This window comes from Prionailurus bengalensis, chromosome A3, assembly GCF_016509475.1.
Source record: "Prionailurus bengalensis isolate Pbe53 chromosome A3, Fcat_Pben_1.1_paternal_pri, whole genome shotgun sequence".
Lineage (NCBI taxonomy): Eukaryota > Metazoa > Chordata > Mammalia > Carnivora > Felidae > Prionailurus > Prionailurus bengalensis.
In genome coordinates, this window is record NC_057354.1 from 59,421,316 (window position 1) to 59,448,421 (window position 27,106).

General features: G+C 40.8%; 1 protein-coding gene across 5 annotated transcripts in view; it reads right to left on the bottom strand.

Annotated features, from left to right (window-relative positions):
• Positions 1-4,962: 4,962 nt before the first annotated feature.
• The window catches only part of NMS (neuromedin S), a 33,875-nt gene continuing 11,731 nt past the window's right edge, over positions 4,963-27,106 (bottom strand). The window contains exons 3-10 of one of the 5 annotated variants that reach the window (XM_043603153.1): positions 16,392-16,738; positions 14,447-14,502; positions 14,078-14,116; positions 9,264-9,341; positions 7,746-7,781; positions 7,139-7,180; positions 6,018-6,067; positions 4,963-5,122 (exon numbers count right to left, since the gene is read on the bottom strand). In XM_043603153.1, the coding sequence (XP_043459088.1) occupies positions 6,029-6,067; positions 7,139-7,180; positions 7,746-7,781; positions 9,264-9,341; positions 14,078-14,116; positions 14,447-14,502; positions 16,392-16,725 (624 nt within the window). In that variant the 5' untranslated portion in view covers positions 16,726-16,738 and the 3' untranslated portion in view covers positions 4,963-5,122; positions 6,018-6,028. Of the gene's footprint in view, positions 5,123-6,017; positions 6,068-7,138; positions 7,181-7,745; positions 7,782-9,263; positions 9,342-10,838; positions 10,863-14,077; positions 14,117-14,446; positions 14,503-16,391; positions 16,739-27,106 lie in introns of all 5 variants that reach the window. The other 4 variants (XM_043603155.1, XM_043603156.1, XM_043603154.1 and 1 more) reach the window with 4 other exon arrangements.

The window sequence follows — 27,106 nt, forward strand, 5'->3', positions numbered from 1 at the left end:
GGTTTATATATACGATGGAATACTACTTGGCAGTGGGAAAGAATGAAATATGGCCTTCTGTACCAACACAGATGGAAGTGGAGAGTGTTATGCTAAGTGAAATAAGTCAGTCAGAGGAGGACAGATATCATATGTTTTCACTCATATGTGGATCTTGAGAAACTTAACATAAGCCCATAGGGGAAGGGAAGGGGGGAAAATAGTTACCAACAGAGAGGGAGGGAAGCAAACCACAAGAGGCTTTTTTTTTTTTAATTTTTTTTTTCAACGTTTATTTATTTTTGGGACAGAGAGAGACAGAGCATGAACGGGGGAGGGGCAGAGAGAGAGGGAGACACAGAATCGGAAACAGGCTCCAGGCTCTGAGCCATCAGCCCAGAGCCTGACGCGGGGCTCGAACTCACGGACCGCGAGATCGTGACCTGGCTGAAGTCGGACGCTTAACCGACTGCGCCACCCAGGCGCCCCCACAAGAGACTCTTAAATACAGAGAACAAACTGAGGGTGGATGGGGGGTGAGGGAGAGGGGAAAATGGGTGATGGGCATTGAGGAGAGCGGTCATTGGAATGAGCACTGAGTGTTGTATGTAAGTCAATCTGACAATAAATTATATTAATAATAATAAAAAAAAGAATCCCTTCCCCTTCCTTGACATTGAATCCTGTGTTGCCCACTAGGCACCCTTCTCTTCTTCTAAATCTAAGGCAGCAGGGTTTAGTGGTACATGGCCACCCCAGGTACAGACTACATCCCCTGAGTGTGGCCTTGTTGCTGATTTCTCTCCAAGGGAGGGAAGCAATGTTTGCCATTTCCAGGCCTAGGCCTTAACACACTGTGTGTGCACCTCACCAAGCTGGAGCATAGACTGGTGGAAACTCAGCATTGGCAGCGCAGGGTATAGTGGGGCAGCGATTTTCAGGGTCCTGTATCTCTGAACGGCTCAAGGAACAGAGCTGCTCCATTGATCTGGGTCATCCACATTGGAACTGTAAGCTAGAGAGAAAAACTTACTTGTTCTTCAAATCACAATATTGTTGGGTCTCTCACTCTAAGTAAAACAAGTCTCATTACCCAGAGGTTTCTTTGTTTTCTAGTTCAGTGGGAGTAGACCCTATCCCCTGATAAAAAGGTACATTTTACAGTGCTGTCCATCACTCAAGTGCCAATCAAGCATAAAATAACTCTCCCACAAATGTTCCTCACGCTTCTTCCACTGTTTGAGGTCAGGATGAGTTTTCCCTGGGAAATGGTGACAAGTGGTAACTCTTCCCTTGGCCACCTCTCTTTCTGAGTGTACAGCCACATAGTCTACTGCCCACTTCCCGGTGCTCCAGTGTCCCTATAGCTGCTATGCGGTGAAAGCCTCTTGTCCTGGGCTCTGCTTTATTACAGCAATTTCCTAAGTTTCATTTCACCAATGTCTGGAAGACAAAGACTGAGAGTATAAATAATGTAAGTCCTATTATCTTCTCCTTCAGGGTTTCTATTGATCGTGACTTAATCTCTTGAGGCAAATTGATGGTTTTAATATTAAACTGAAATGCTAGGAGTCAGCAAAGAGATCAGACAATTGAACAAAAAATAAAATTGTCCAGAGGTGGAACTTTTCCAACCCTCTGAAGGGGTTTGTTTGGGTCAGGCACATCTATTTCTTTCAGAGATTGAGATATATAGGAAAAATATCTTTATAAATACTAAGAAAGCCAAAGTGTCTAAACATGTTGAATTGGAAAAGAATTTGAGAGCCCAAGCAGAGGTGGGGGAGGTCCCTACTCAACCTCCCCCAATTTACCCAGAACCCTCTCTTGACCCCTAAATAAGAAGTGGTCCTGGCATTACTCGGCTGCAGCGAATTCTTGCTTCACTCTGTTCTTGTACTAGGTACATCATCTCTACCTAGCAAGTCCAGGACTGAGGTGACAGGCATTATAGCTTCGTAACTTCCTGTAGAACTCAACCCTCCACCCTCATCCCATCCCACTCCTGCACACAGCCAAGGGTAATTCTGTGTCCCTGAGAGATAGCTGGCAATGGTGAGTCATGAGCTATAGATATTAGAGCCAGTTACACCTGGGTTTGAATTCTGACTCTGCCATTTACTGAAAGATCTTGGACAAGAATTTAATACCTATGAGTGTTAGTTTTCTCATGGCCTAGAGATAATACTTTTACTACAGTAGAAACTAACCAGCTGTTCACCAAATCTGCCTCTCCTTCTTCTAGGCTCTCACAAATAGTGAGAGGCAGAGGTGGAATTTGAACCCCTGGTAGTCTGGCTGCCAAGTCATGCACACTGTCCATATATCTCAAATATGGCTGGTCATAGCACCTCAACATGGGCCATAGCTTCATCTCCAAGTTACTTGAATCTAGCCTCACCCCAGTTTCAACAAGTGTTATCTAGCCCAGCAGGAAGGTTGTGTATGTGTGCAGGGGCTGGGGTGGGAAAGCAGGAGGAAACCACCCTGCAACGCACCCTGCCCTCTGGTCAGACTAGGCTACTTGTAGTCAGTCTTTTGAACATGCCCTGAATCTTCCCACTTTCCCGCCTTTGTTATTCTGTCAGGGATGCTCTTTTCGATTGCCATCTATAGAAATCTTACAGATACTTCAAGAATCAATTCAAGGGGTGCCTGGGTAGTTGAGTCTGTTAAGCATCTGACTTCAGCTCAGGTCATGATTTCATGGTTCATGGGTTCAAGCTCTGCATCGGGCTCTGTGCCAACAGCTCAGAACCTGGAGCCTGCTTCAGATTCTGTGTCTCCCTCTCTCTCTGCCCCTCCCCTGCTCACATGCTGTCTCTCAAAAATAAATAAACATTTAAAAAAAAGAATCAATTCAAGAACCACCTCTCTCTTTGATCTTCCTGGACACAATCTCTGTGCTTCCACATAAATTCATTTGTAAATTATTATTTTTTTACACAATTAACACCCACTGTAAAAATTACCAATATAGTTGAAGCCCTGCTGTGGCTCCCTGGTTTGTGTCAATTTTCCTACCTCAGGAATCACTGCTCTCCTAAATTTGGTATTTGTTCTCACAATAGTATTCAACTTATATCTTTCCATAAAAATCATCTTGCTTGTTTCACTCAACATCATGATTTTAAGACTCTTCTAACATCATGCAAATGTTCATTTATATGAATATTATATTTATTTCTTCTCTTCTCATGGACATCTTGGTTCTTTCCAACTCTTTTGCTCTAAGAAACTATGTGAACACTCTTATACCTGTGTTCTCATGGATTTGCAAGAATTTCCTCTGGTAAATTGGTATCATGAAGGATAACTTGGCATTTAAGACTTATAAGGCCATAATATGATTAAGATGTAAACCCAGAAAGGTAAAATAAACCTTTGGGGCTAGTATATTTCTTATAGGAATATCTGAAGGTCTCAGGAAGGCAGCTGTGAGACTGAAAAACTGGGCAGCAATCTTTGTCACCCTCTAGGACCAGGGGGCAAGAACTGGAGTGTAGGGTGTGCAATGGAGGAACCCATGAAAAACTCTCAACTATTTCATTAAGGCCTCCAAAGAACTATACTGTAAGAATAAGGGTACGTAATAAAAAACCAAGATAAATAGCAATCGTGAAACATACATAAAGGGAAGCTAGATTATTTACTTATCAGAAAGACTCTAAAAATATCTATTCTTAATAGGATAAAGGAGAAAAATGACAAGATTGAGAATCTCACCAGAGAGCTAGAAAATATGAAATTAGCAAATGGAAATTCTGGCACTGAAAAATATAATAACCCTAATTAAGAACTCAACAGGTGGCTTTTTAAAAGTTTTTTAAGGTTTGTTTTTTTTTTGAGATAGAATGCATGGGAGGGGCAGAGAAAGAGAGAGAAGGGGGGGCAGGGAACCCCAAGCAGGCTCCACAGAGTCATAGTGTGGAGCCCAATGTGGGGCTCAAACTCACTAACCATGAGATCTTGACCTGAGCTAAAATCAAGAGTCAGAAGCTTACCTGACTGAGCCACCCTGGCACCCCTCAGCAGGTGGCTTTAATAACATAAGAGACACAGCTGAAAAGAGATTTAGTGAACTAGAAGACAGACTAAAAGATAATATCCATAATGAATATCAGAGAGACAAAACAATATGGGAGATAATATAGACTGCAGTGAAAAGAACTAATATGGGGCCCCTGGGTGGCTATTAGTTAAGTATTTGACTCTTGATTTCGGGTCAGGTCATGATCTCATGGTTTGTGAGCTTGAGCCCTGCATTGGGCTCCATGTGCACTCTTTCTCTCTTTCAAAATACATAAACAATTAAAAAAAGAACTAATATAAATGTGATTGGAGAAAAAAGAGTGAGAAAGTATGTGTCACTATTATTTAAAGAGTAAGAGAAGATCTTCTGCGTCATCTACTCCTTCAAATGATCTTGGGAGGCCTGGAAGTCACATCCTGTTTACAGAGGAGGTGCCTAAGAAGGTAAGGGGCCTAAGACTCATGGAATTGTTAGACATTAACTTAGTGCTATAACCTCAAGGCCCTGGTCAGCCACAGAGAAGCAGCTCTCATAAGGGCAAGTTGCTCTGGTACCATTTGTGTCATGAAAATCATCTTTGATTTCATCTTTGAAGTGTAATTAGAGCCAATGCTTACTGAGCGCTATGTACCACTATGCTAAGCCCCTTACTAAAACAGGTGGTCTCCCCAGTCATCACAAAAATTATGTGAAGGTACTATCATTACCAACTACACTTTACCATGGAGGAGAATGAGGCATAGAGAAGTGACCAGCCCATAGTCCTCCAGCTAAAAGGGGGAAGGGTCAGAATATGAAGCCAGACAGTCCTGTCAATTCTCAGTAATAACAAGATAGCTGAGGCCCATGAAAACAATACCAAAACCAACACATTAAAAAAATATATATCCTGTTATTTTAAAAATACATCTTATCCCTCCCCCAAGACTTCCCAACAAGAAATGAAAATGTTATGCCTATGCTACTTTATTTTTTATACAACTGAATATTCTGGAGAATACAGAGCAAGAGAATTATCTTCAAGTATTGTTCACAGAAAGAAATTTGACATTTGTTCAAAATAATTGCTCGATTTCCTTATCTGATCCAGTTTCTCTTTGCCACTGAATTCTGCAAAAGAAGAGAAAAATGTACCACTTGGAACAAATCATTATCAGAATCAAGACGAGACCGGCGGGTATGTTATTATACAACATATTTTAAAATTATGCCTCATTGGACAAGTCATAAATGCCCCAAAACGGTGCTTATTTATCTTTGCTGTATCTAATTAGGCCATTCGGTCTGTGTGAGTGCTATGGCCTCTGTGAACATCTTCCCCCACCTTCACCCGGAGAGCTCTGTTTCCCAGCATCTGGACAGCTTTCTCAGGCACCTAGGCCTGCCCAGGCTTTAGCTGCTGCCAGCAGGTCAGGATCAGGCTCTAGGAAGGAAACTGTGACACCTCTGAAGGACAGCCACCTGATGCCCCTGGGACCACACAAGAGACAGAGGAGGCCCAGAGCTGCCCTCGTACATGGACTTCACTTCCACAGGCTTGGAGGCCAACGAATCTCCCCAGATTTAAACTGGGTCTCAGAACACTGCTGAATGGACAGAGTAGCCTTGCCTGGCTGTACTCAGAGATGTGCCCACTATAAGGTACCGCCCCCTCCCCTGCCAAGCCTTCCAGGGTGGCTTTTCCCTCATCAGAAGAGTCAGGTGAGAAGTCCTGGGGATCAGCTGGGCCGTGTGGGGTTCTCACTCCCTCACAGCTACTGCTGGAGCCAACACACCTGCAAAGAGCTGGCAGGCAGCAAAGCCTGCATTGTGTGCTTGGGACAGCCTATCAGGCTGCAGTGGAGGTCTCTGCAGTGTGGAGAGCAGGGAAGGGAGGGGGGTGGGGGGCCCTCAGAGCTTCCATGTGGCCCGCCTCTTCTTGAACTACCACCGCTCTGGCTGCCTCTCACTGCCCTTCAGTCAGACACAACATTTGCTAGGAGGAGAAGACTGCAATGGGGCTGACCTTGGACTATCCTACTGGGTGTTGGCTTCAGTGTTTCTTCCATTCCTTGGCTGGAAAAAAAAATGGAGCAGCTTACAGATACTGAGACAAAACTGCCTAGAACCTGTTTCTGGGCTTCAGATCCTTCCTCAACTGGGCCTTATGGCCTTATTCTCCTAACTGGGATGTCAGCAGCCCCCTTGGGAGTTCACCTGGTAATCCCTAGCCCAGGGCTGGTAGTAGGTCACCTGTGGCAGTGCTCCAGGACCCTTGCTGATCCTACAGCCCCCTGTCCCCGCCCCACCATTCCACCACCCCCAGCCTCTATTTATGTGGTGGGATGGTCTTCAAACCATTTATCACAGGACTTCTCACCCTAAAGACATCATAGAGACCCACTGTTTCTCAAAGCACTTTCTGGAGAATAACCACTAATAGGTCATGCAGGCAGCATGGAGGTGGAAGAACTTCCTTGATCAAACAAGTTGGGAACTACAGGTTGTTTCCTGAAGGACACGCCTGTGTACACTGTAAACCTTTGAGAGTATTGGGTGCCATGTTTTCCAATCTTGTCCGATCTTTGCAGAGTTACCTCTTGGCGAACCTCTTAGTGACCCACAGAAGGCAGTTTGAGGGCCATGGGTCTAGTCTGATTCATAGTCTGATTTTTTTGATGCAAACAATTGAGGATCTAAGGGATGAAGCATAGCTAGCCAGTGGAGGATCACAAATACAGTTTCTGACTCTGTGACCTTTGCAAGAGGCTCGGAGATCCCAGGGCAGGAGGAGAGGATGGAGATTATACTACTTCCAGTGCATTTGGGGGCCACGTATCCTGACCTTCGTGCTCAGGGTCACAGACTCCAATTCTGGTTGCCCCCATGTCTGTCCATCAGCAGTACTCTCGCCTCCCACCCACGGTCCCAGAGCCCTGGTTTCTCAGCCTGGGTCCTTCTGGACTCTTTCCTTTATAAACATCAAGCATCTAGGAGGAGACTTTGAGAGTTACCCCTAAGTAAAGGATGAGATAGTTCCCATAATTATTCACCAGCTTGCTGGGCTATGCTTATTCTGCAGGAACTCATAATTGGGTGACAGGGGGGAACTGGGGTTAAAAACAGAGAAAAAGAAATGTGTTATACCCTGAAAAGGAAAAATGGTCGTCCCAAGGTGGCAGTGTGATCCTGCAACATAAAAACACAAACCATTATGTAACCACTTTGTGCCAAAGGTCTTCTGAAGATGTCTATGACAGCAGTTTTCAAAGTGTGGTCCCCAGACCAGAAGAATCAACAACACCTGAGAATTCTTTAGAAATGTCTATTCTCAGGTCCCTACTGAATTTTAACAAAGTCTCAAGGTATCTACGATTCATGGTCAACCTCGAGAAGCGCTGGTTTGTGCCGTCTGCAATACCTCTCCCCCAGTTTATACAACTGGTATGTGAGCCCCTGAGCCACATAAAGCAAATCCTCAGGAACAGATGGCTCTAGGTGACTCATCTGCAAGAATGGAGATGAAATATAAACAGCCAGAAGCATTGCCCCATGATTCCTATCTGCCTCAGGACAAGCTCAGGAAAACCTGAAATTAAATGCTCAGCCTCAGAGATGATTTTCAGGGGCATACTGTGAGACCAGTTCTTTCAGAAGAGATCTGAAGGGGCTATAAGACTGCCTAGCTCCAAGCACTTCCTGTCCTTCCCTTGTAGGTCTTTGGGAGGTTTGTTCTCCATGGGGGCTTACCTACCTTCTTGGTGAAATCTCCTGCATCAGTCCTCGAATCCTGTGAAGGAGGGAGGCACAGGTTACTTTAACAGGAACCACATCTCCGAGACTTGCCGTTGTTCTGCTGTGACCTTGCACCTCCCTGGCTCCATCCTCACTAATCTTTAGGTAGCCAGAGATCAGGTGCAAAAAAGCAGTTCAGGGGAAGGGCTAACCATGGGTAGCCAACTGTAACTTCCTGTTCAGGAAGGCAAGCATGTTTTCCTGAGGTAACATATGTGTCCAGGACACAATGTTAACTTGGCTTGCTCTTCCCAATAGCCTCAACTTGAAACTGACCCTCGGTTTGGGCAAATTTTCAAGGTTAAGCCATGGCAGCTTCGTCAGCTGTCTCTACTTGTGGGTCTGGCATAACAAGGATCAGGCTCAGTCTGGAAGGTTGCAGTCAGCAGTGGATCAGATAAGACAAACTGTTGCCTGTGCATAAGATGACCAACCAATTTTCCAGGACCTGAGCAGCTTCCTGGGGATCTTGGGATTTTCAAAGCTAATACCAGGAAGGTCCTGGGCAAACTGGGATGAGTTTCAGCATTCAAAAGAAATGTTCTCGGGGAACCTGGCTGGCTCAGTCTGGCCAGTATGTGACCCTTGATGTTGGATCTCTGAGTTTGAGCCCCACCTTGGGGGTAGAGATTGCTTAAAAAAAATATTTTTAAAAAAGAAATTTTCTTTCTTTCTTTTCTTTTTTTTTGCAGGGTGGGCTACCGTGCAACAAAATCTTGATTAGAATTTTGAACAATTATAGCTATTACTGAAACTGGTAATTTCTAAATTATAAAAAACGATTTTTAAAGAAACAAAATTCTGAGATACGGATAAAAGGGCAGGTGGGTGGGGCGCCTGGGTGGCGCAGTCGGTTAAGCGCCCGACTTCAGCCAGGTCACAATCTCGCGGTCCATGAGTTCGAGCCCCGTGTCAGGCTCTGGGCTGATGGCTCAGAGCCTGGAGCCTGTTTCTGATTCTGTGTCTCCCTCTCTCTCTGCCCCTCCCCCGTTCATGCTCTGTCTCTCTCTGTCCCAAAAATAAATAAACGTTGAAAATAAAATAAAATAAAATAAAATAAAATAAAATAAAATAAAATAAAATAAAATAAAATAAAAAAAATAAAAGGGCAGGTGGGGGCAACAATGGAAAGCAAGGGGATCACCAAGGCAAACTGTTCCCGTCAAGAGAAGAGGAAAGGTCAGGGAAAGTAAAAACAACATGGAAACTAAAAGGAAACATAGGGATGGCGAGAGCAGAAGAGAACTTTGCACTAGCCCCCCACCGACCCACCCCCGGGGGGCTCTGCAGCCACTGGGTCGGGTTCCAGGGTTGGGGACTGAGGCACAAGGTGGGCCAGCTCTCCTTCCCAAGGTGGAGGCTTAGATCCAAAGACAGCATGCAAGCGCGTGCCTCCCCACCCTCACTCCCCCAGCGACCACATGCATCTGCCATGGTTAAGTGAACTTTGGGTGCCCTAAAAGAGAAAAACACCTACGCGCTGCTGCTGAAATCTTTTCATCCTTCGGTTGGCGAGCTGCGCGGCCAGGTGCATTAACGGGCGCACCGGCGGAAACTGCAACAGAGGGCGCAGGGAGGGTGGGACACGGCCCTCTCCATTGCCCGCCTTACAGATAGTTTAATTTCCAGAATAAAGTCCATGTCAGAGCCTAAGCTTAAATTTTATGTTTTCAATAAAGAACTGCTTGCCTTTATAGCAGTCCACAATTCCAACACATCGCTTACAAATATTCCCTGAGGGTAAATCAGACTTTTATCTGCCTTAACGCCAAGTGTTCTGCCCTAGTATGGCGTGCAGTGTCCCAAAGAAGCAACCCAGTGCCAATCTCTTTTCGCTCCAGGTGTGCGCTCCTAGTCTACGGAAGGAGGCAGAAGGGCAGCGTCCATAACCCTCTCCCTAATGCCTTTGATTTTCCTGCACTTCTTGTCTATGACCTTTCGGCACACACTCAGACATACATACCCGTGTCTTATATCTAGTTGTTGGGAATCCTCTCTGAACACTTTGGCTCAGGGTCAAGGTTCATTTGTCTCACAGAGTTTTCTTCTTCCGGTGTCCTTTCTCCCTTTGCAGTGCTCATGGCCCTTACTGAGAATATCCCCATCCTCACCTGATCCTCATTCCTAACCTATACTACAGCTGAGTCTTGGCCTCTTGGGGAAACAACACTTTGCTGTTTTGTTTGTTGTTGTTTTTTAAGGGTGTTCTTGAAGACTTGGAAAGCTTTTACTATATAAATAAGTGGCTTTCTAATGGTAGAATTTCAGTTACTATGACAGAGCACCTGAATTAAGAATTTTATTCTATGACCTTCCTAATATTCCTCAAATCATACCCTGCAGAAATTCACTTACACAGCCTGCTTTTCAGGGTAACTCAAGTTTATAATAACAAAGTTAGAGGTAGTGCATGTTATTCCCATAGCACATACACATGGTGATGGTTATAGAAAGTGCAGCTCCATGGATCACTACTGGGGATATGGCACTTTACACTTCTCAAAGCATTTTTTTTAATTAAAAAAATAAGGCAGTATGATAAATGCAAATAGAGGTTAAGTACTTATGGGGCCTTTTAAAAACATTTATTGTAAATGCATAATAAAAAGTTATTCCTCACTTATTTTTCCTTTTTGGTAATATATTCTCTAACTTTTCTGATGTGTCAGCCTCACATCACTTCCAGCCCAGACAGGGAGAGAGATAATATGCCAGAAGCCCCAGGAAAAAGCTCTTTGAGAGCTATTATACAGACAGTGTCTGTAAGCCCCCTGCTTTTCTACTTATCTGCACGTATTAGGTAGGGATAAAAGGCAAGCAGAGGAGAGTGACTTTTATAGAAAGAGGAGTATGGTAAAATACTGACCCCACTTTTAACTGGATGTGTTGGCTCCTGAGTTCTGGAGTAGTGAAATTAAAAAAAAACTGAATAAGACAGGTTTTAGTCTTATTTTAGTAAGTTGATTTTAGTACGAGTTGATTTTAGTACAAGTGTCACTTGCTATCAATGTGAAAGTTACATGCCTGTGTTGCCAGGCTGGGCAGTACTCACCCTTTTGTATATGTCTTGATTATCCTAGAAAGAGAATTGTGAGGGTAAGTTACATGGCATTTTACTGGGGCAGGCAATTGACAAGGTTTTCAGTATAAGTTACACCAGGGACCTTATTGAATTTATCTGAATATTACAAAATAAATTGGCAATCTAAAAGGAAATCAATTAGACAAACTCAGTAAGACTAGAGTTGATGCAGGGCCTACAAAAAAGCAAGTTGTCAGCAATACATCATTATTTTAAAACTAAATCTTATTTCACCTTTCTTTGGGAGAAAAACATGGTCCGTAGTACACACAAGCAATCCCCTAATCATGTGCCAGATAACCATCGAAGAGTTGAAATAAAATTAATGATTGCAATTTTTAATTTGTTGCTGGGTGTACCCTGGAATTCAGCTTTTTTAGGGTTGGTTCAAATCAACCAAACTCTTCCTCACCCCCACCTCCCCAAATGCTTTCTACATGAACTTCCAATCTCTTGGCAGAAAGCCCAACTTTTCATTTCTAAGTCCTTGTTAGAGCACCACCTTGCCCTTGTTGGCGTGGATGACAGACAGGGATGGTTGCACAGGCAGCACATGCTACTCCAGGATACTGCTGTGAAGAAGACATCTTACAAAAAAATAAATCAGGTTTCCATGCCTGCATTTTGTAAAATTGATTGAGAGGAGTACTGTCAATGATATTGCAAATATGCTGATCTGGATAATATTGATCATTCACATCTCAATCACACTGAAATCTTCTTGAATCAACTCAAACTTCAATCCAGACAGAAATGAAAGTTGTTAATAATACTTCTAACTTGTTGCTGTTGATAAAATTACATCTTTCTGCAAATTGTGGAGAGTTTCTACATGGGAAGCAGCTGATACTTATGTATTCTACACACACACACACACACACACACACACACACACACACCTGTCATGTATGTGTGAGTGTATGTGTGTTTTCTGGACACTTATTGGGCAAACAATCGTTTTTTGTGCCATATCCATCAGCTTTATACTGTTATGTTTCAGGCCAAAAAATAACAAGGAACATGAAGATGCTTTTCCAGGTGCTAGAACTCCACTCTCAACATTTCATATGCACCTTCCTTGCTTTAATTTTGTCTTTTTACATAAAAAAAAATTTCAAAATGTACTTACCTATCTAATTTATGATTTTTTTCCTTAACTAGAACTTAAAGTTTTTTTTTTTTTAACGTTTATTTATTTTTAAGACAGAGAGAGACAGAGCATGAATGGGGGAGGGGCAGAGAGAGAGGGAGACACAGAATCAGAAGCAAGCTCCAGGCTCTGAGCCATCAGCCCAGAGCCTGACGCGGGGCTTGAACCCACGGACCCCAAGATCATGACCTGAGTTGAAGTCGGATGCTTAACCAACTGAGCCACCCAGGTGCCCCTAGAACTTAAGTTTTATGAGAGCAGGTAGTTTTGTTTATTTTGGCCACTACTGCACATTTAGCACCTAACATATGGCATGCTTCCAATGAATGTATTTTTCTGAATGGATGAACGGTAGAGCTGTGTTCATAAGAATCTATTGCCACCCTCCCATCTAAACTTCTGATCCCACCAGAAACACAAAACAGTAAGACTTTCCACAGGTGTCATTATTTGTAGAACATAACTCTGCTTTCTGAATTGCTTAAAGATAGAAGTCCCCTAGAGACACACACCTGGCTTTTTTGGAGAGCAGGACTGGAAGTGGACTTAGAGCCCAGGTAGCTCATCCAGACATGGGATAGTTGAGGGAACCAGAGCCCCAGGAAAGGAAGTGACATGCCACAGGTCATATTTTAATGCAGGAGCAAGACCAGGGAGATCTCTATCCATAGATTTAAAAATATTGATAGTTCTGTTCACTGAACAAGCCTTTGCTCTTCTACAACTGGTGATGACGAACAGGATCAGCTTTGGGAAGATGGAAAAAGTGGAAGGAAATTCATTCCATGTGGCACCTTGCACTTGGGGAAACCTATAATCCAATTTAATACTGTAACTAGCACATGTGACTGCCACACTTCCACTTTTTCTGCTTATGTAGGGGACATCCTTGCAGCCTTCATTTGAGGGGTAGGGAAGCACATTTGGTGTGAAGTGAACAGGCAGTGGCAAGGAGATGGAAAACTGAGTTTTCACCCTAAATTTTTGCTCTGGATATCAAGGCTATACGATTAGTTTTGAAGATAAGAGAGGACAGTTGTCTTCAAACATATGCATAAGATAAACTGAAAATAAGAAGAAATAGGCATGATATACTTATGAAGTGTAAGCGAGAAAGTGATGTTTGAATCTTGAAGGATGGCCATTAGTGGCATCAGAGATAATGGTAACAGCTGGCACTGAAGTGCTGTCATTTACTGTGTTACTGTTGTAAACACTTCACAAATATTAAAGCCCTCAATCTTCACAATAACATGAGGTTTATTCCCATATTACAGATGGGAAAACTGAGACACAGAGAGATTAACAAACTTGCCAAAGTTAAGTAGATCTGGGTGTTAAACCCAGGTACTTTGGTTTTAGAGTCTGAGCTGCGAACACAGCCTGCAAAGGCATTTTGGCTAAGGAAAAGCCTGTGCAAACAAACATATAAAGGCCTGGTGCACTTGGGGAATAGTGAGCAGCTCAATGTGGCCAGGATATGGTATGCTGTGGCTTAGGGGAAGTGAGGAAGAAAAGATGTGCCTCAAGGTGAAAATATTCAGTGTATGCTAAGAGTCATGGACTCCACCCTAATACCACCCTCTTGTACTTTCCACTGAATCAAAAGTGGTTCTGTTGTGGTTCCTATCGCTGTTAGGTTCTTTACATGAGATCTATTTACTTTGTATCCACTGAAACATTACTGTTGTGGTTCCTATCACTGTTAGGTCATTTACATGAGATGATTGTTTTGAAGAACTATTATATCATAGTATATCAATTTGTAACATATACCATGATATGTCACAATATACATAATATAATTATATTATGTATATGTATATGTATTATAATAATTATAAGAATATACATGAACTACCAATGTTTTATGGTATTTTATATATGACAGATTCACTTGTTATTTCCTAAAACTACATTCTTACACATGTATTTAGACATACACACAGATTTCTCCTGTAGGTACCAAAAAACTGTGCTTCTTACAGATATCAATTATGATATAAACATGTGAATTGTTATAACTTAAAGAATAATTATATGCATATAACTGTTTTACCTTAGTTTGCCAAGAAAGAGTTGCCCCATATGCCAGCCACTAAAGAAAAATATGAAAAATGAATCAAAGATAAGTCTAAATTCGAATCAAAGATAAGTCTAAATTCCTTAGTCAATAGAAATCTATTACAGCACATATAAAACTCTAAAACTGTCCCATTTATGAACCTTGCATTACCTTCTCGCACAGTGGCAGTGAATTTCAACACAACTCTCAGGATGCCTTAAATGAAGCTATGAAAATGGCAATATGAGTTCCTGCTGCAGCCAAGAATCTGATCTTAAAATAGTTTTAAGTGAACATTTATCCACATGATATTTTCAAGGCCAAGATGAAATAAAAATCGCACATTACTGAATAGCAGCGTACCTCAAGCTGCATGATATCCAAGTCATCTGGAGGATCAGCTAGAGGTCGAGGAAATCCTATTATGAGAAATCACAAAAATATTAATTAGAGAGAAAAGTTCATAGCATTAACTTTTAAATCTTTACGTTGAAAACCATACAGAGATTCTAGAAATACAATATTTTAAAAAGGATTTACAAAGAAAACACATTTCTACCTACAACAGTAAATGTGAGATTTGTACTAAAATTAATTAAACACAATTCCTTTTTTAATTTACCAGGAGTTACCAACATAAGAGTTAGTAACTCAAGAGGGAAAAACTTAATTTGTATTTTTATGGAATTTATGGAGATAGCATATTAGGAGATGGTGTCAAGAAAGTGTGTGCATCAGAGTCAGTCTAGGAACTTTCAAGAAGTACAGATACTTGTTCTTCTGCTTCATCAGACTTTTCAGGGGTAGGTCTGGGCAAGGGTGTTACCAGCACACAGCTGCACCCTATGCCAGTCAGCCTTTACCTGGCCTAAAAGAAGTCTCCATCTCATTTGTACACGATGCAATACTTGGGGGAATAGCTAATACAGAAATTGGAGGAATCAGTTGGAGAGGTGAAATTAATGGGATAAATGTAAAACCCTGAACTTAGATTTTTTTAAATGTGGGACAGGGAATATTTGGCTCAAGAGTGTATACATAATAACTCAGGTTAATGGTTACAAGTTACACGTGATCAGATTTCAGTTTAGTGTAAAGAAATTTTTGATGGTTGGAGCCATTCAAAAATGCAAAGTAATTTGAACCAATCCTATAAGGATTTATTAACAGGTTCTGTGTTAACAGTACAAATGATAAAGACCATAGGAACCTTATCCTCGGGAAACAAAAAAACTTAAATAGGAAAAAGGGGGAGGTCGATATAAATATATAGATAGATAAATAAAAGGTAATAACAAATTCCCCAAAGTGTAATATAAACAAGATTCTATTGGACCCAAGAAGAGGCAGTTACTGGCTCTCTTAGGCTGGTAGTGAGTTGGGTGTCACTGAAAGTAATCAAACAGGGAAATCATAGATCCCTGCTTGCCATGAAAGGTTAAATTAGATGACCTCTAAGGTTCCTTGCAATGTCTAGGTTTTGTGACTATACTGTAAGACACAGCAAAACAAACATACTGTTTGAAATATATTTTCTGTTTGAATATATTTTCAAAACTTTTCTACACCCCTAAATCAAAATTCTAATGGAAAAGACTGAAATTTTGAAATAGTCCACATTTCCAATTGGAGCTGCCACCACATGCCTCCCTGTATCATTTGGTGAATTACCTTGAAATTGGTAATGCATTCCGACTACTGATCCCATATCCCACCCTTGGTTCCCTGTAAAGGTACTGGTTTCTCAGAAGCTGGTGAAGCAATAGCCTTGTCCAGTCAGATCCTCAGACAGCGCCCAAGCCCACTAAGACTTGGGGCCTCCACAGCTCTGTCTGGGGTCCTGCCTCCAGGGAGCCCACAGAAAGGCCATGAAAATATTCCTTTTTCCTGTTTGCGTTCCTTTCCCGCCCCTCTCCAACTGTCCCTCAATCCCCAGTCCTCATGTCTGTAAACTCAATTTTACTGTATTCTCTCTTCAGAATTCCAGGAACACAGATGGCTAAGACATCGGGGTCTCCAACTCATATCCCTCACAGTTTTAGCAGCTCATCTTTGGGACAGCCCTAAGTCAGAAGCTGTTTAACGACAGTTCCACAAGGGAGTCATGTCCTTCGGTAAAAGGCTGCAGCATCTAGTTCTGTCCACCCTCTCTTAAAGGTTAGGGACAAATGGGAAGCCATTTCAAAAGGGTGGAAATGGAGGTAGGTGAGGGGATTATGTTGGACTCCTTCCAGGACCCAGAACCACCCTGAGGGATCAAGGGTTAGAGCTCAGCCCAGCTGAGGGTCTGATGAAGGGATCTCCTTACCTGAGGAGGGAATCTGTAGCATGCAGAAGCAATAGATGGCCAAGATGGAAACGAATTGAGGAGGAAGTTGTTTCATTTTCAAAGCCAGGTTCCTCTTTGCTGGCCACAGATGTGTGCTGCCCAGATAGGAGTTGAGCATTTCCTGAAGTTCCAAAGGCAGAGGCAATACTCTGCCCTGCATCTGATAGGTCCCAGTGGAGAAGGTGCCTTTGTTTGCAATGCCCGGGAGCCCGTTGGCTGAGAACCAATCAATTTTGCACAGGAGGACACTGGCTTTCTCATAAATGTCACGCTGGGCCCTTATTTGTGGAATAATTCCTCCTGGGGTAGGCATTGTAGAGAATCATCTTTTTCAATCCAGCAATAAAAATAAAAAGTGGAGAGTCATAATTGTTATTCTATAGTGGTTTGAGAAACATTTCTGACTCTAGAAAGGCGTTTTCTCTTTTTTTAATCAAAGAACTGGATATAAATCTATACACTCTTGTGTGACGAAGTCCTATTTCCTAAGAAGCTGTTTATTTTCCACCATTAACAAAGGATGTTTTATAGTCTTTGGTGCATCTGAGAACAAAATTTGGTGTCCTGGATATAATATTACAAGAAACTCAAAAGTTCAAGTAGATATTTTAAAAAGCATAGTTAGAAATTAGACTCCTTAAGGTTTGTCCAGACGCCTTTCTATGAATAAGTTAAATATTTCAAATAAAACCAGCATATAAGGAAACATGAGTGTTTAATTACAATAATAATAACAACAATAATAACATGTCATCTACTGAGCTTCTATTTAGGATTTCACTTAGGTTATTTTATGTAGTTCTCACAGAAGATCCGTAAGGAGTGTATGATTATCCTAATTTTATGAATGGGAAAATTGAGGCTGAGAGACAATAAGGAACTTGCCAAGGTTACCAAACCATAATGAATGCAGAGCAGGGATTTGGACTCAAGGATATCTGAATCCAGTCATGTCTGTAAAAGTGTGGGATTTTAGTCAATGTGTTCACTTTTTTCTAAAAAGACCTTCCTTGATAGGGAATATATTCAATCTGTAGATTGCTTTGCATAGTATGGGCATCTTATAATAGGGTATTATGCTAAGTGATATAAGACGAAGACAAATACCATATGATTTCACTTACATGTGAAATCTTAAAAAATAAAACAAACAACCACCACAAAACCTAGAAACAGATAGACTTATAAATACAGAAAACAAACTGGTAGTTGCCAGAAAGGAAGAGGGTAAAAGAGTGGGAGAAATAGGGGAAGGGAATTAAGAGGTACAAACCTCCAGTTACAATATAAATAAGTCATAGGATGAAAAGTATAGCAGAAGGAATGTAATGAATAATATTATACTAATGTCATATGGTGACAGACGGTACTGTGGGGAACACTGTGTAAGGTATAGAGTTGTCAAGTCACTATGTTGTACACCTGAAATTAATATAATATTGTGTGTTAACTATATTTCAATAATAAAAAAAATTTAACAGCCTCTTTGAGATTGGATATGGAATAGAAAGGAGAAAGAATGAAGTCTGCAGTCTTGCAAAAAGTACAACCTGTATAAGGCATATATCAAATAAATATCTTTTTTTCATTATGCATATATTTAATTTTTGCTCTTTTAAGGATTAGGAGGCAACTAACAATTGTTGAATGTTTACAATGTATTTAAAACACGTTAATACTTTACCTAAGTCATCTTATATCATTTTTTTCAGTTAATGAAAGTTTTAAGAATAATTTTGTGTGGGAGTCACTCAGAATAAACACATAAACTGTTTAATTATGACTTAAAATGTGGTATTTTGCCAAAAAATTCTAATTCATAAGAGAGTGGGAATTATAAACTACTGTATAGCAATAATATTTTGCCTACTTCCTTAAGCCAGCAAGAAAATAGAGATTTCTATTTATTACAGTATTTACCACTTTAGTTCAAGGAGAATAAACTAAGGTCTTCAAACACCAGGAAGAGATGATATCTTTGTATTGAAATACACCCACTTCCCAACTGCAAGTCTTTACTGAACGAATGGGAAAAAAATGAATGATTGCTTTTTGAACATAAACCACTTATCTATATGATATTAAAACACAATTACTTATGGACATTTTAGACACAACACACACATACTAGCAAAGGTTTGTGGCAGTTCTACTATCAATCAATAAGTATTGTTTAAATATTTGGCCTATCTCTACCATGAACTAAGTGATCTATGCACAAACATACATTTTTCAAATAAACCTATGTAATAACTCTGGTTTATATCAAATTAATTTTATTTTGTACATTTTTCACACATTATTTCTCAGATATTTAGAATAAAAAACAGAAATATTTTTTAACTCATTATTTTTAAAAAGATTTTATTTCTAAGTAATCTCTACACCCAACATGGGGCTGGAACTCAAAACCCTGAGATCAAGAGTCACATGCCTCACCAACTGAGCCAGCCAGGTGCCCCTAAAAATATTATTTTTAATGCTAATTCAGAAATTGGATTATGCTGATATCCCAGAAATGGAGTATGTTGAAGCCCTGATCCCCAGTGTGGCTATATTTGGAGACCGGGCCTTTAAGGAGATAATTAAGCCCAAATGAAGCATAAAGATAGGGCTCTAATCTGATAGGACTGGTATCTTTATTTTTTATTCAAAAAAAAAATTTTTTTTTTAATCTTTTATTTTTGAGAGAGAGAGAGAGAGAGAGATACAGAGTGCGAGTAGGGGAGGGGGAGCCTCCAGGCTCTGAGCTGTCAGCACAGAGCCCAACGTGGGGCTCAAACTCACGAACTGCGAAATCATGACCCAAGCCAAAGTCGAATGTTTAACTGACTGAGCCACCCAGGCGCCCCAGGACTGGTGTCTTTATAAGAGGAGGGAGACACCAGAATCCTTTCTCTGAGAGCACACAAAGAAAGGGCTAGGAGAAGACACAGTGAGAAGGGACTGTCTGCAACCTGAGGAGTGACGTCTCATCCGATACATTTTGCTAGCACTTCATCCTGGACTTCCAGACTCCAAACTGTGAGAAAATAAATTTCTGGTGTTTAAGCTACCCAGACTGTAGTCTTCAGAATGGTAGCCTGAGCAGACTAATACAAACACATGGGGGAGTGGGAGGGTTAGTCAGTTCAGGAGCCCTCCAAAAGTAAAATAATGAAATGAAAAGTGTAATGAAAGTTAGAAACTCTCAGTTTCAAATGATACGATTATCTACCCAGAAAATCCAAAAGAATCAACTGGCAAATTAGTAGAATGAATGAGTTTACCAAAATGGCCTAATTAACAAAACAAAACAAAACAAAACAAAACAAAACAAAACAAAACTATTTTCAGGAATAATTCTCTTGAACATAAACAAAAATAAATTTTAAAATGTATTAGGTGGGGCGCCAGAGTGGCTCAGTTGGTTAAGTGTCCAATTCTTGATCTCCACTCAGGTCATGATCTCGTGGTTTGTGAGTTCCAGCTCTGCATTGGGCTCCATACTTACAGTGTGCAGACTGCTTGAGATTCTCCCTCTCTCTCTGCCCCTCCCACGTGCACTCACTCACACGTGCTCTCTGTCTCTCTAAATAAACTTAAAAAAATAAAAACACATTTAAAAATTTATTAGGAAATGTAAATAGCCTTAAAAACTATGCAATTCTGAGGACTAAGCCAAAGAATAAGTATGCAATATAATAAAAAAGAAAACTACAAAACTTTACTGAAGGACGTAAGGAAATATGTGAATTAAGAAAAGACATATCATGATCGTTGAGGACAAGAGTCAATGTTGTTAAAAGTTCAACTGATGGCAAATTAATCTATAAAGTTAGTGTAATCCTTATTAAAATTCCAAAACTCCTTTTTCATGGAATTTTAAAACTGACTCTCAAATCATTTCCAGAGAGAAAATATTCAAACTATACTTTGCCAAAAAGATACTCTGCCAATGTCAAAATGTACTATAAAGCAGTAGTAATTGTTATATTGTTGTAGTCATTTTGTTATTGATCTGGTAACAGACAATAATAGATAAATGGACTGGAACAGAGTCTTGAAGCAGATCATTTAAATACAGAGTAAAAGTGTTTATTTCAAATCAGTGCAAAATGATGAACTATGCTAAATGGTGTTTAGAACAACTGTCCATCCACGTGGCACCTGGTGGAGCATGTGATTCTTGATCTCAGGGTTGTAAGTTCGGGCTCTACATTGTATGCAGAGATTACTTAAAAATAAAATCTTTAAAAAAAACAATTAGCAATCTAGTTGGCAAAAAAAAATCCCTATTTCACACTATAAATTTAAAATAATTTCAGAGGATTAATGAATTAAGCCTAATATACCCATAAATACACAGGGGCGCTTATATAAAATTCTGTATTAGAAAGAAATAGAGTATATATTTGATTGGAACACTGTTCTTGAGCAAAATTTAGAATAGAGAAGCCATTAAGGAAAAGATTGATAAATTTTATTATATTTTAAAAATATCTATATGAAAAAGATAACCAATATTATCAAAGAAAAGACAGAGTGGGGTAACTATACAACAACTATACAGATATAATACAGAAAAAGAAAGGGGAGGGAGAGAAAGAAGGAGGCAGGCAGGCACAACTTAAATGTCTAACATAGAGAAAATATTAAACTGTAGAATATCCATAATATGGAAATGTATGCAACTCTTAAAAAGAATAAGATGGATCTATCTGTATTGACAAGTCAAACTCTTTGTAACATAGTGAGTAAAGAAAAACAGTTATAGAACTACAATAGAACTACTAGAACTACTATCTAGTATTAGTTTTCCTCAACCAATAACAGCCCAGTCTCCAAACTTAGTTGTTTAAAACAATATATTTAGCTCAAAATTATACAGGTCAGTAATTTGGGCTGCATTCAACTGGGCAATTCTTATGGTTTGGGCTGGGTCAACTAATCTCAGCTGGGCTCACTCAGACATTTGCATTCATCTGGTAAGCAGACTCGGTGTCTGGGACCCCTTTCCATGTGGTCTATCTCCAGATGGCTAGCCCAGGTTTTTTTCCCATACTGGTTTCAGAGTTCCAAGGCAGTGAGTGTAGAAGCTACAGTCTTCTAGTTTGGAACTGGCACAACATCACTGGATTCACGGGGTGGGAAAATAAACTCCACTTCTCAATGAAAGGGGCTGAAAAGTATACAGCCAATTTTGTAATCGACTAACCTACACTTACATACAAGTTTTTTCAAAATGGCTCCTGCAGTCCCATGAGTGCGTATGTAGGTAACACAAAGAGAAAGGGTAGGATTCCACACAAACACACAAAGAGCAGTGATTCTAGACAAATGGGATTATGAGGGAATCATAAAATCTTTTCCATTATCTGTACTTTTGAATGACCACATTGGCTATTTATGAATTACTTGTATAACTAAAACTAAATTTTAAAACTTTATTCAACTCCAAACACTATTATGAGTATGTGGGTTCACATTTAAACATCTGAACTTACATACATGAAAACGCAGCTTCTTTATCTTATTACATTTATTTTTCCGAAGTGTTTCTTTTGTTAGGCATTACTGAAAAGACTGTAACCAGTGGATTTGTCAGTGTCAAGTGAATTTAATGAAATATTTTTTTTAAATACATGAACTCACAAGTGGAGCTCCCACACCATTTGAAACAGAAGTGAATGCTGAAAATTACACTAAAAATTCCTCCTCCTTTCCACATTAAATTAGCTCCCACTTTGTAAATGGTTATTATGAAAAAACTCAGCAGGCTTTTAAGGAACTGAACTTTAATCTGTAGGATATAAAAAATGTAATTTCAAAATTGATTATAAGTTTCTGTGTTCAAAGCATAGCTTTCTGAGATCTTCAGTGGCACCTAGTGTCCTTCAAGAACCTCTGAGTCTAAAGCAAATTAAGACGCAGGTATGAGAATTAATGTTTGAGGGCTTCTATCTCTCTAGCAGGGTTTCACAGAAAGTAATGACAGGTTTATTTCAGAGGCTGGCTGTAAAAGCCTCCAAAAAGCTGTTTGGTGGTAGAAAAGGCCAGCCTTTCCGATCTGCTAGCACTGTCCCCACTCACCTGAATACACTCTTTCTTTGCCTCCCACCTTCTATGCCTATATCCTGTGCTTTTCTCGTGGCCTTTACATCTGCTCTTATAGTGGGCTATTTAGTGGAGGCAGGGGATGGGAGAGCCATGTAATCTCAGGAGAGCCAGGAAGTGCTAAGAGACAAGATCCACAAAAGTAAGAACCATGGCTTTACTCATTTTATATTTTCCTCTGCCAAGAGTAATATATCAGACAGTTGGGTGAGTTACTTGTCCATTGGCCTTCAGCTCCTTAAGTGCCTTTCCTTATTCCCCTCTGATCAGGGAGAGCTAGAAACCTGCAAAATAAACTTTCTTCCCAGCTAGCTTCCTCTTAGTTTCTATCATTGGTAGAAAAGGATGGGAGGAATTTGAAAGACAGAAGGGAGAGCCATTTTTTTTCTGCTTTGGGTGATGCCTCCTGCAGATGCAACTCTCCTAGACTCCATGAGCACTTCACAAGCAGAAGCATTTATACATAACTTCATACTCCCCAGGTCCTGTGGTGTAATGAGAGTGTGTGCTCCTGGATTCCTGGAGAGAAGTAGAGGTGGTAATTGAAACAGTAGCTCTTGTGGAGACCCCATTAGTCTTAGTGGTCAAGGAACACAGGCTCTGTGAACATCATTTTTCCTTATGATTTTCCAACCCTAGGGGTGGATGGGAGCTTTCTGCAGTTGCTAATCTCTGGGTAATGTCACCATTTACCATTTTTCAATTTTTCAATTCCAGACTCCTTTCAACTCCTTTACAGTTTTGTTGAGATATACCACATGTATTTATAATCTGATAAATTTTAACTTAAGTATATACTGTGATATCATCATCACAATAAAAATAACAAATGTGATTTCTCATGCTACAAAAGTTTGTCATGCTCTTTTGTAATCTCTCCCTCTTTTTCCCTCACCACAGATCTGCTTCTTGTCATCATAGCTTGCATTTTCTAGAATTTTACATAAATGGAATCATAGAATATTTTCTTCTTTAAAATCTGAGTTCTTTCACTCAGCACAATTAAAATGACCTATGTTACATATTTTAATCTTTTATTCCTTTTTTGTTGCTACATAGTATTCTATTGTTTATATGTATCACAGTTTGTTTGTCATTCACCTTTTGGCAGACATTTGTTTCTAGTGTTAAGCTATTACAAATAAAGCTGCTATGATCATTTGTGTACAAGTTTTTGTATGGGTATCTTCTTTCATTTCTCTTGGGTAAATACTTAAGCTTGGAATGACTGGATTATATGGTAGTTGTATATCTCACTCTTTAAGAAATAGCAAAGTAATTTTCCATTGTTGTATAGTTTTACATTCCTACCAGCAGTACATGGGAATTCCAGTTGCTCCACATTCTTATCAACACTTGATATGTAATGTCTTTTTAAAAAAATTTTTTTTATATTTATTTTTGACAGAGAGAGAGAGAGAGAGAGAGAGAGCGAGCATGAGTGGGGGAGGGGCAGAGAGAGAGGGAGACACAGAATCTGAAGCAGGCTCCAGGCTCTGAGCTGTCAGCATGAAGCCTGACGCGGGGCTGGAACTCACGGACACGAGATCATGACCTGAGCCGAAGTCGGATGCTCAACCAATTGAGTCACCCAGGCGCCCCAATACGTCATGTTTTTAGCTTTACCCACTCTACTCCTTCCAACACTTTTGTAACCAATTCCCTAAATCAAATTCCTCTGTTTAAGATACCTAGAGTTATTTCTTTTTCTTTTTTCCTAGTTGTATGCTGAGTCAATACAAAAATTAAGTAACTCAATACTCAATCTGTATTAGGCGAATGAATGAATAATTTATTGAAAGGAAAGCTCTCAGAGCTATGAAAGTATGAAAAATCAAGAATCCTGTATAGGCAGGCAGAGACTATGATGAAATGAGAATATAAAGCCTCTATTGAAGTGTAGGCACAGGAGAGAAGCAAGAAAGAATCTCTAGGAAACACATAGGGGAAAATTCAGAGGTATTAGATAGGAAACATTTAAAAGAGTAAATTGCTAGTGTTTGGAAATAGAGACTATATAATGGGAGAGTATAGATGAGAATCAGTATCTTTACTAATTACTAAATCAGTAATTTAGTAAATAGGAATGGCAAGCAATAGAAAAGATAATGGCTTGCATCCAGTGGATTTCTTTTTTTTTAATTAAAAAAATTTTCTTTAATGTTTATTTATTTTTGGAGGAGAGAGAGATGGTGCATGAGGGTGGAGGGGCAGAGAGCAAGAGGGAGACACAGAATCTGAAATGGGCTCCAGGCTCTGAGCTGTCAGCACGGACCCCAATGTGGGACTCTTAACTCATGAGCCATAAGATCATGACCTGAGCCAAAGTCGGATGAATCCACTGAGCCACTCAGGCGCCCCTCAGTGGGTTTCTACATAAGTGTAAATTTGAATAAGAAGGAGCGGTTTCATGAAGCCCAATTAGAATAAGAACTTAACTGAGACAAGAAAACATAAACAAGCAACTCACACACCCCAGGTCAGCCTGTTTGAGATGAGAACCTCATCTCAAGATGAGAACCTGTCTTCTAGACAGGTTACTGGGGTGTGTGGGTGGGATAAGTCAATTTGCTGTGGAGTCTTTCTAGCCTGATGATTCAGAAGCTGGAGAAGGAGGAAAAGAGGAATGGGGATGACTCTTGCTTGGAATGTGAAGCTGTTACGGAACCAGGCTGGAACACTGGCAGAAAAACCAAGCAGCACTCGGAGATCTTGGTGGATTGGAGATTTATGTAACACCGGCGGGCTCAGAGGAGACTGTTTCTCCAAAGATCTGAGCCCCGAATGCGAGTGGGAAGGGTAATTTATAGTTATCAGCCTCCATATTTGTGTGTGTGTGTGGGGGGGGGGTCATGCATGCAGCAAACAAAGGAAGAAGAACCTGGAGGAGGGGTCTCTAAGCTAGAGACCAGAGTTTATTTTAGCCCCGTTAACCATCTTTGGTGTACTTTATCCACTTCTCCAGCAAAGCAACCTGAAACATTGCCTCCTCCTCTCAACAACACCATTTGCTAGTTGATTCTACTGCCCTCTCTGCCTTAAGGAGTTCCCCACATATTCACTTTGCATCATCTACTATTTTTAACCCTCAGAAGGATGGGGGCTCTGTGTTCCAGTCCTATTGCTCTGCCATGGCACTTGGAACAATGATAGTCTTTCACTCATTCATTCATTTCTTTATACATTTATTGAGCTCCAACTATCTGCCAGGCACCAGGGATAGGAAGATTAATAAGAAATAATCTCTGATCTCAAGGAGGTCATACTGTAGCAGGAAAAGCAAACACATCAGTAATTCCTTATGAGGGCATGAGAGCAGTATGTCCTTTATGGGGAAAGCAGGGAAGATTCTACAGTGGAGGTGGCTTCAACAGGGGGTTTGAAGACCAATTGAGTTTGCCCAGCAGAGCAGGCAGAGGAGGGGGAGTAGCCATATGAAAGGTACATAGATGGGAAAACATCAGAGAAAAGTGAAGTTTGGTGCTTCCAGAGGCGGGGGCAGAAGCATGGCTGATAGCTGGAGTAGGAGGAGAGAGAGTTGTGGCATCTTTTGGGAGATTCTTATGACTATGACAAAGATGTTAAGAGAAACAGAATGAAGGGGTAAAATGGAAGCAGGTTGCCAGGTTGCAGACTTTTAGAGACAGTGGGAAATGAGTGGTATCATTTTTATAAGCTTACTCTTGCCATCTGCAGATGGAGTGCTTGCCACCAGCTGGGTACCTCTGATACTCTGATATTAGAACTTGGCCTTACTTCTGATAGAGAAGGAAGTGAGAGGGAAAGAATCATAGTGGTTAGAGACATGGAATGCTATCCTAAAGAGCCAATATGCCATTTCAGGAGTAGGATGTATTGTGTATTAGGAAGTCATCAAAGGTATTGGGGCCTGCCCACAGCTGTAGCTACAGAGAGCTTATGTGAGAAGTGAGACCTAAAATGGAAATCTATCAGAAAACATCTGCATGTGAAAAACAGTGAGGGCTAGACCCAAGGTAGCGTCGGCAGGAAGGGAAAGTGGGGGTGGACTGAGACATTTTAACCAGAGAATTGGCAAGAACTGGGGATGCCTATCTGGAGGCTGAAGGAAAGGAAGGAGCTGGAGAGGCCTCCAAGGAGTCAGGCCTGTGATGCAGAGCAGAGAGTGGCCTTCTTCACAGAGACCAGGAATGGAGAGAAAACAGTGGGTTGATGTATAGTATAAGCGCCCGTGGAGGATGCAAACGGAGGTGTCCAGGATGTAGCTGGAGATGAGTGCCTCATGCTTAAGAAAGAGACTGAAGTCATGTGTGTAGACTTAATCATCAGGAGCATGTGTGCGGCAGCTGAAGTCACTAGAGAAATTGAGAACGCTTTGGGAAAATGAAGGGAGTGAAGGAGCATGAGACCCTGGTGAATATCAGTGCTCAAGGGCAGGGGAGGAACAGAAGCCAAGAAGCAATAGTCAGGGAAAATGCCCTGCAGGAGAGGAGTGGATTTAGCAGTTAGGGTCTCACTGGTGAACAGTATCAGTAGGGTCTGGGGTGAGGGTGTGCAGAAGAGGCAGATACAGCCTTTCAGGAAGGATGGAAGGTGAAGGGCCAGGGAACCAGGGGAGC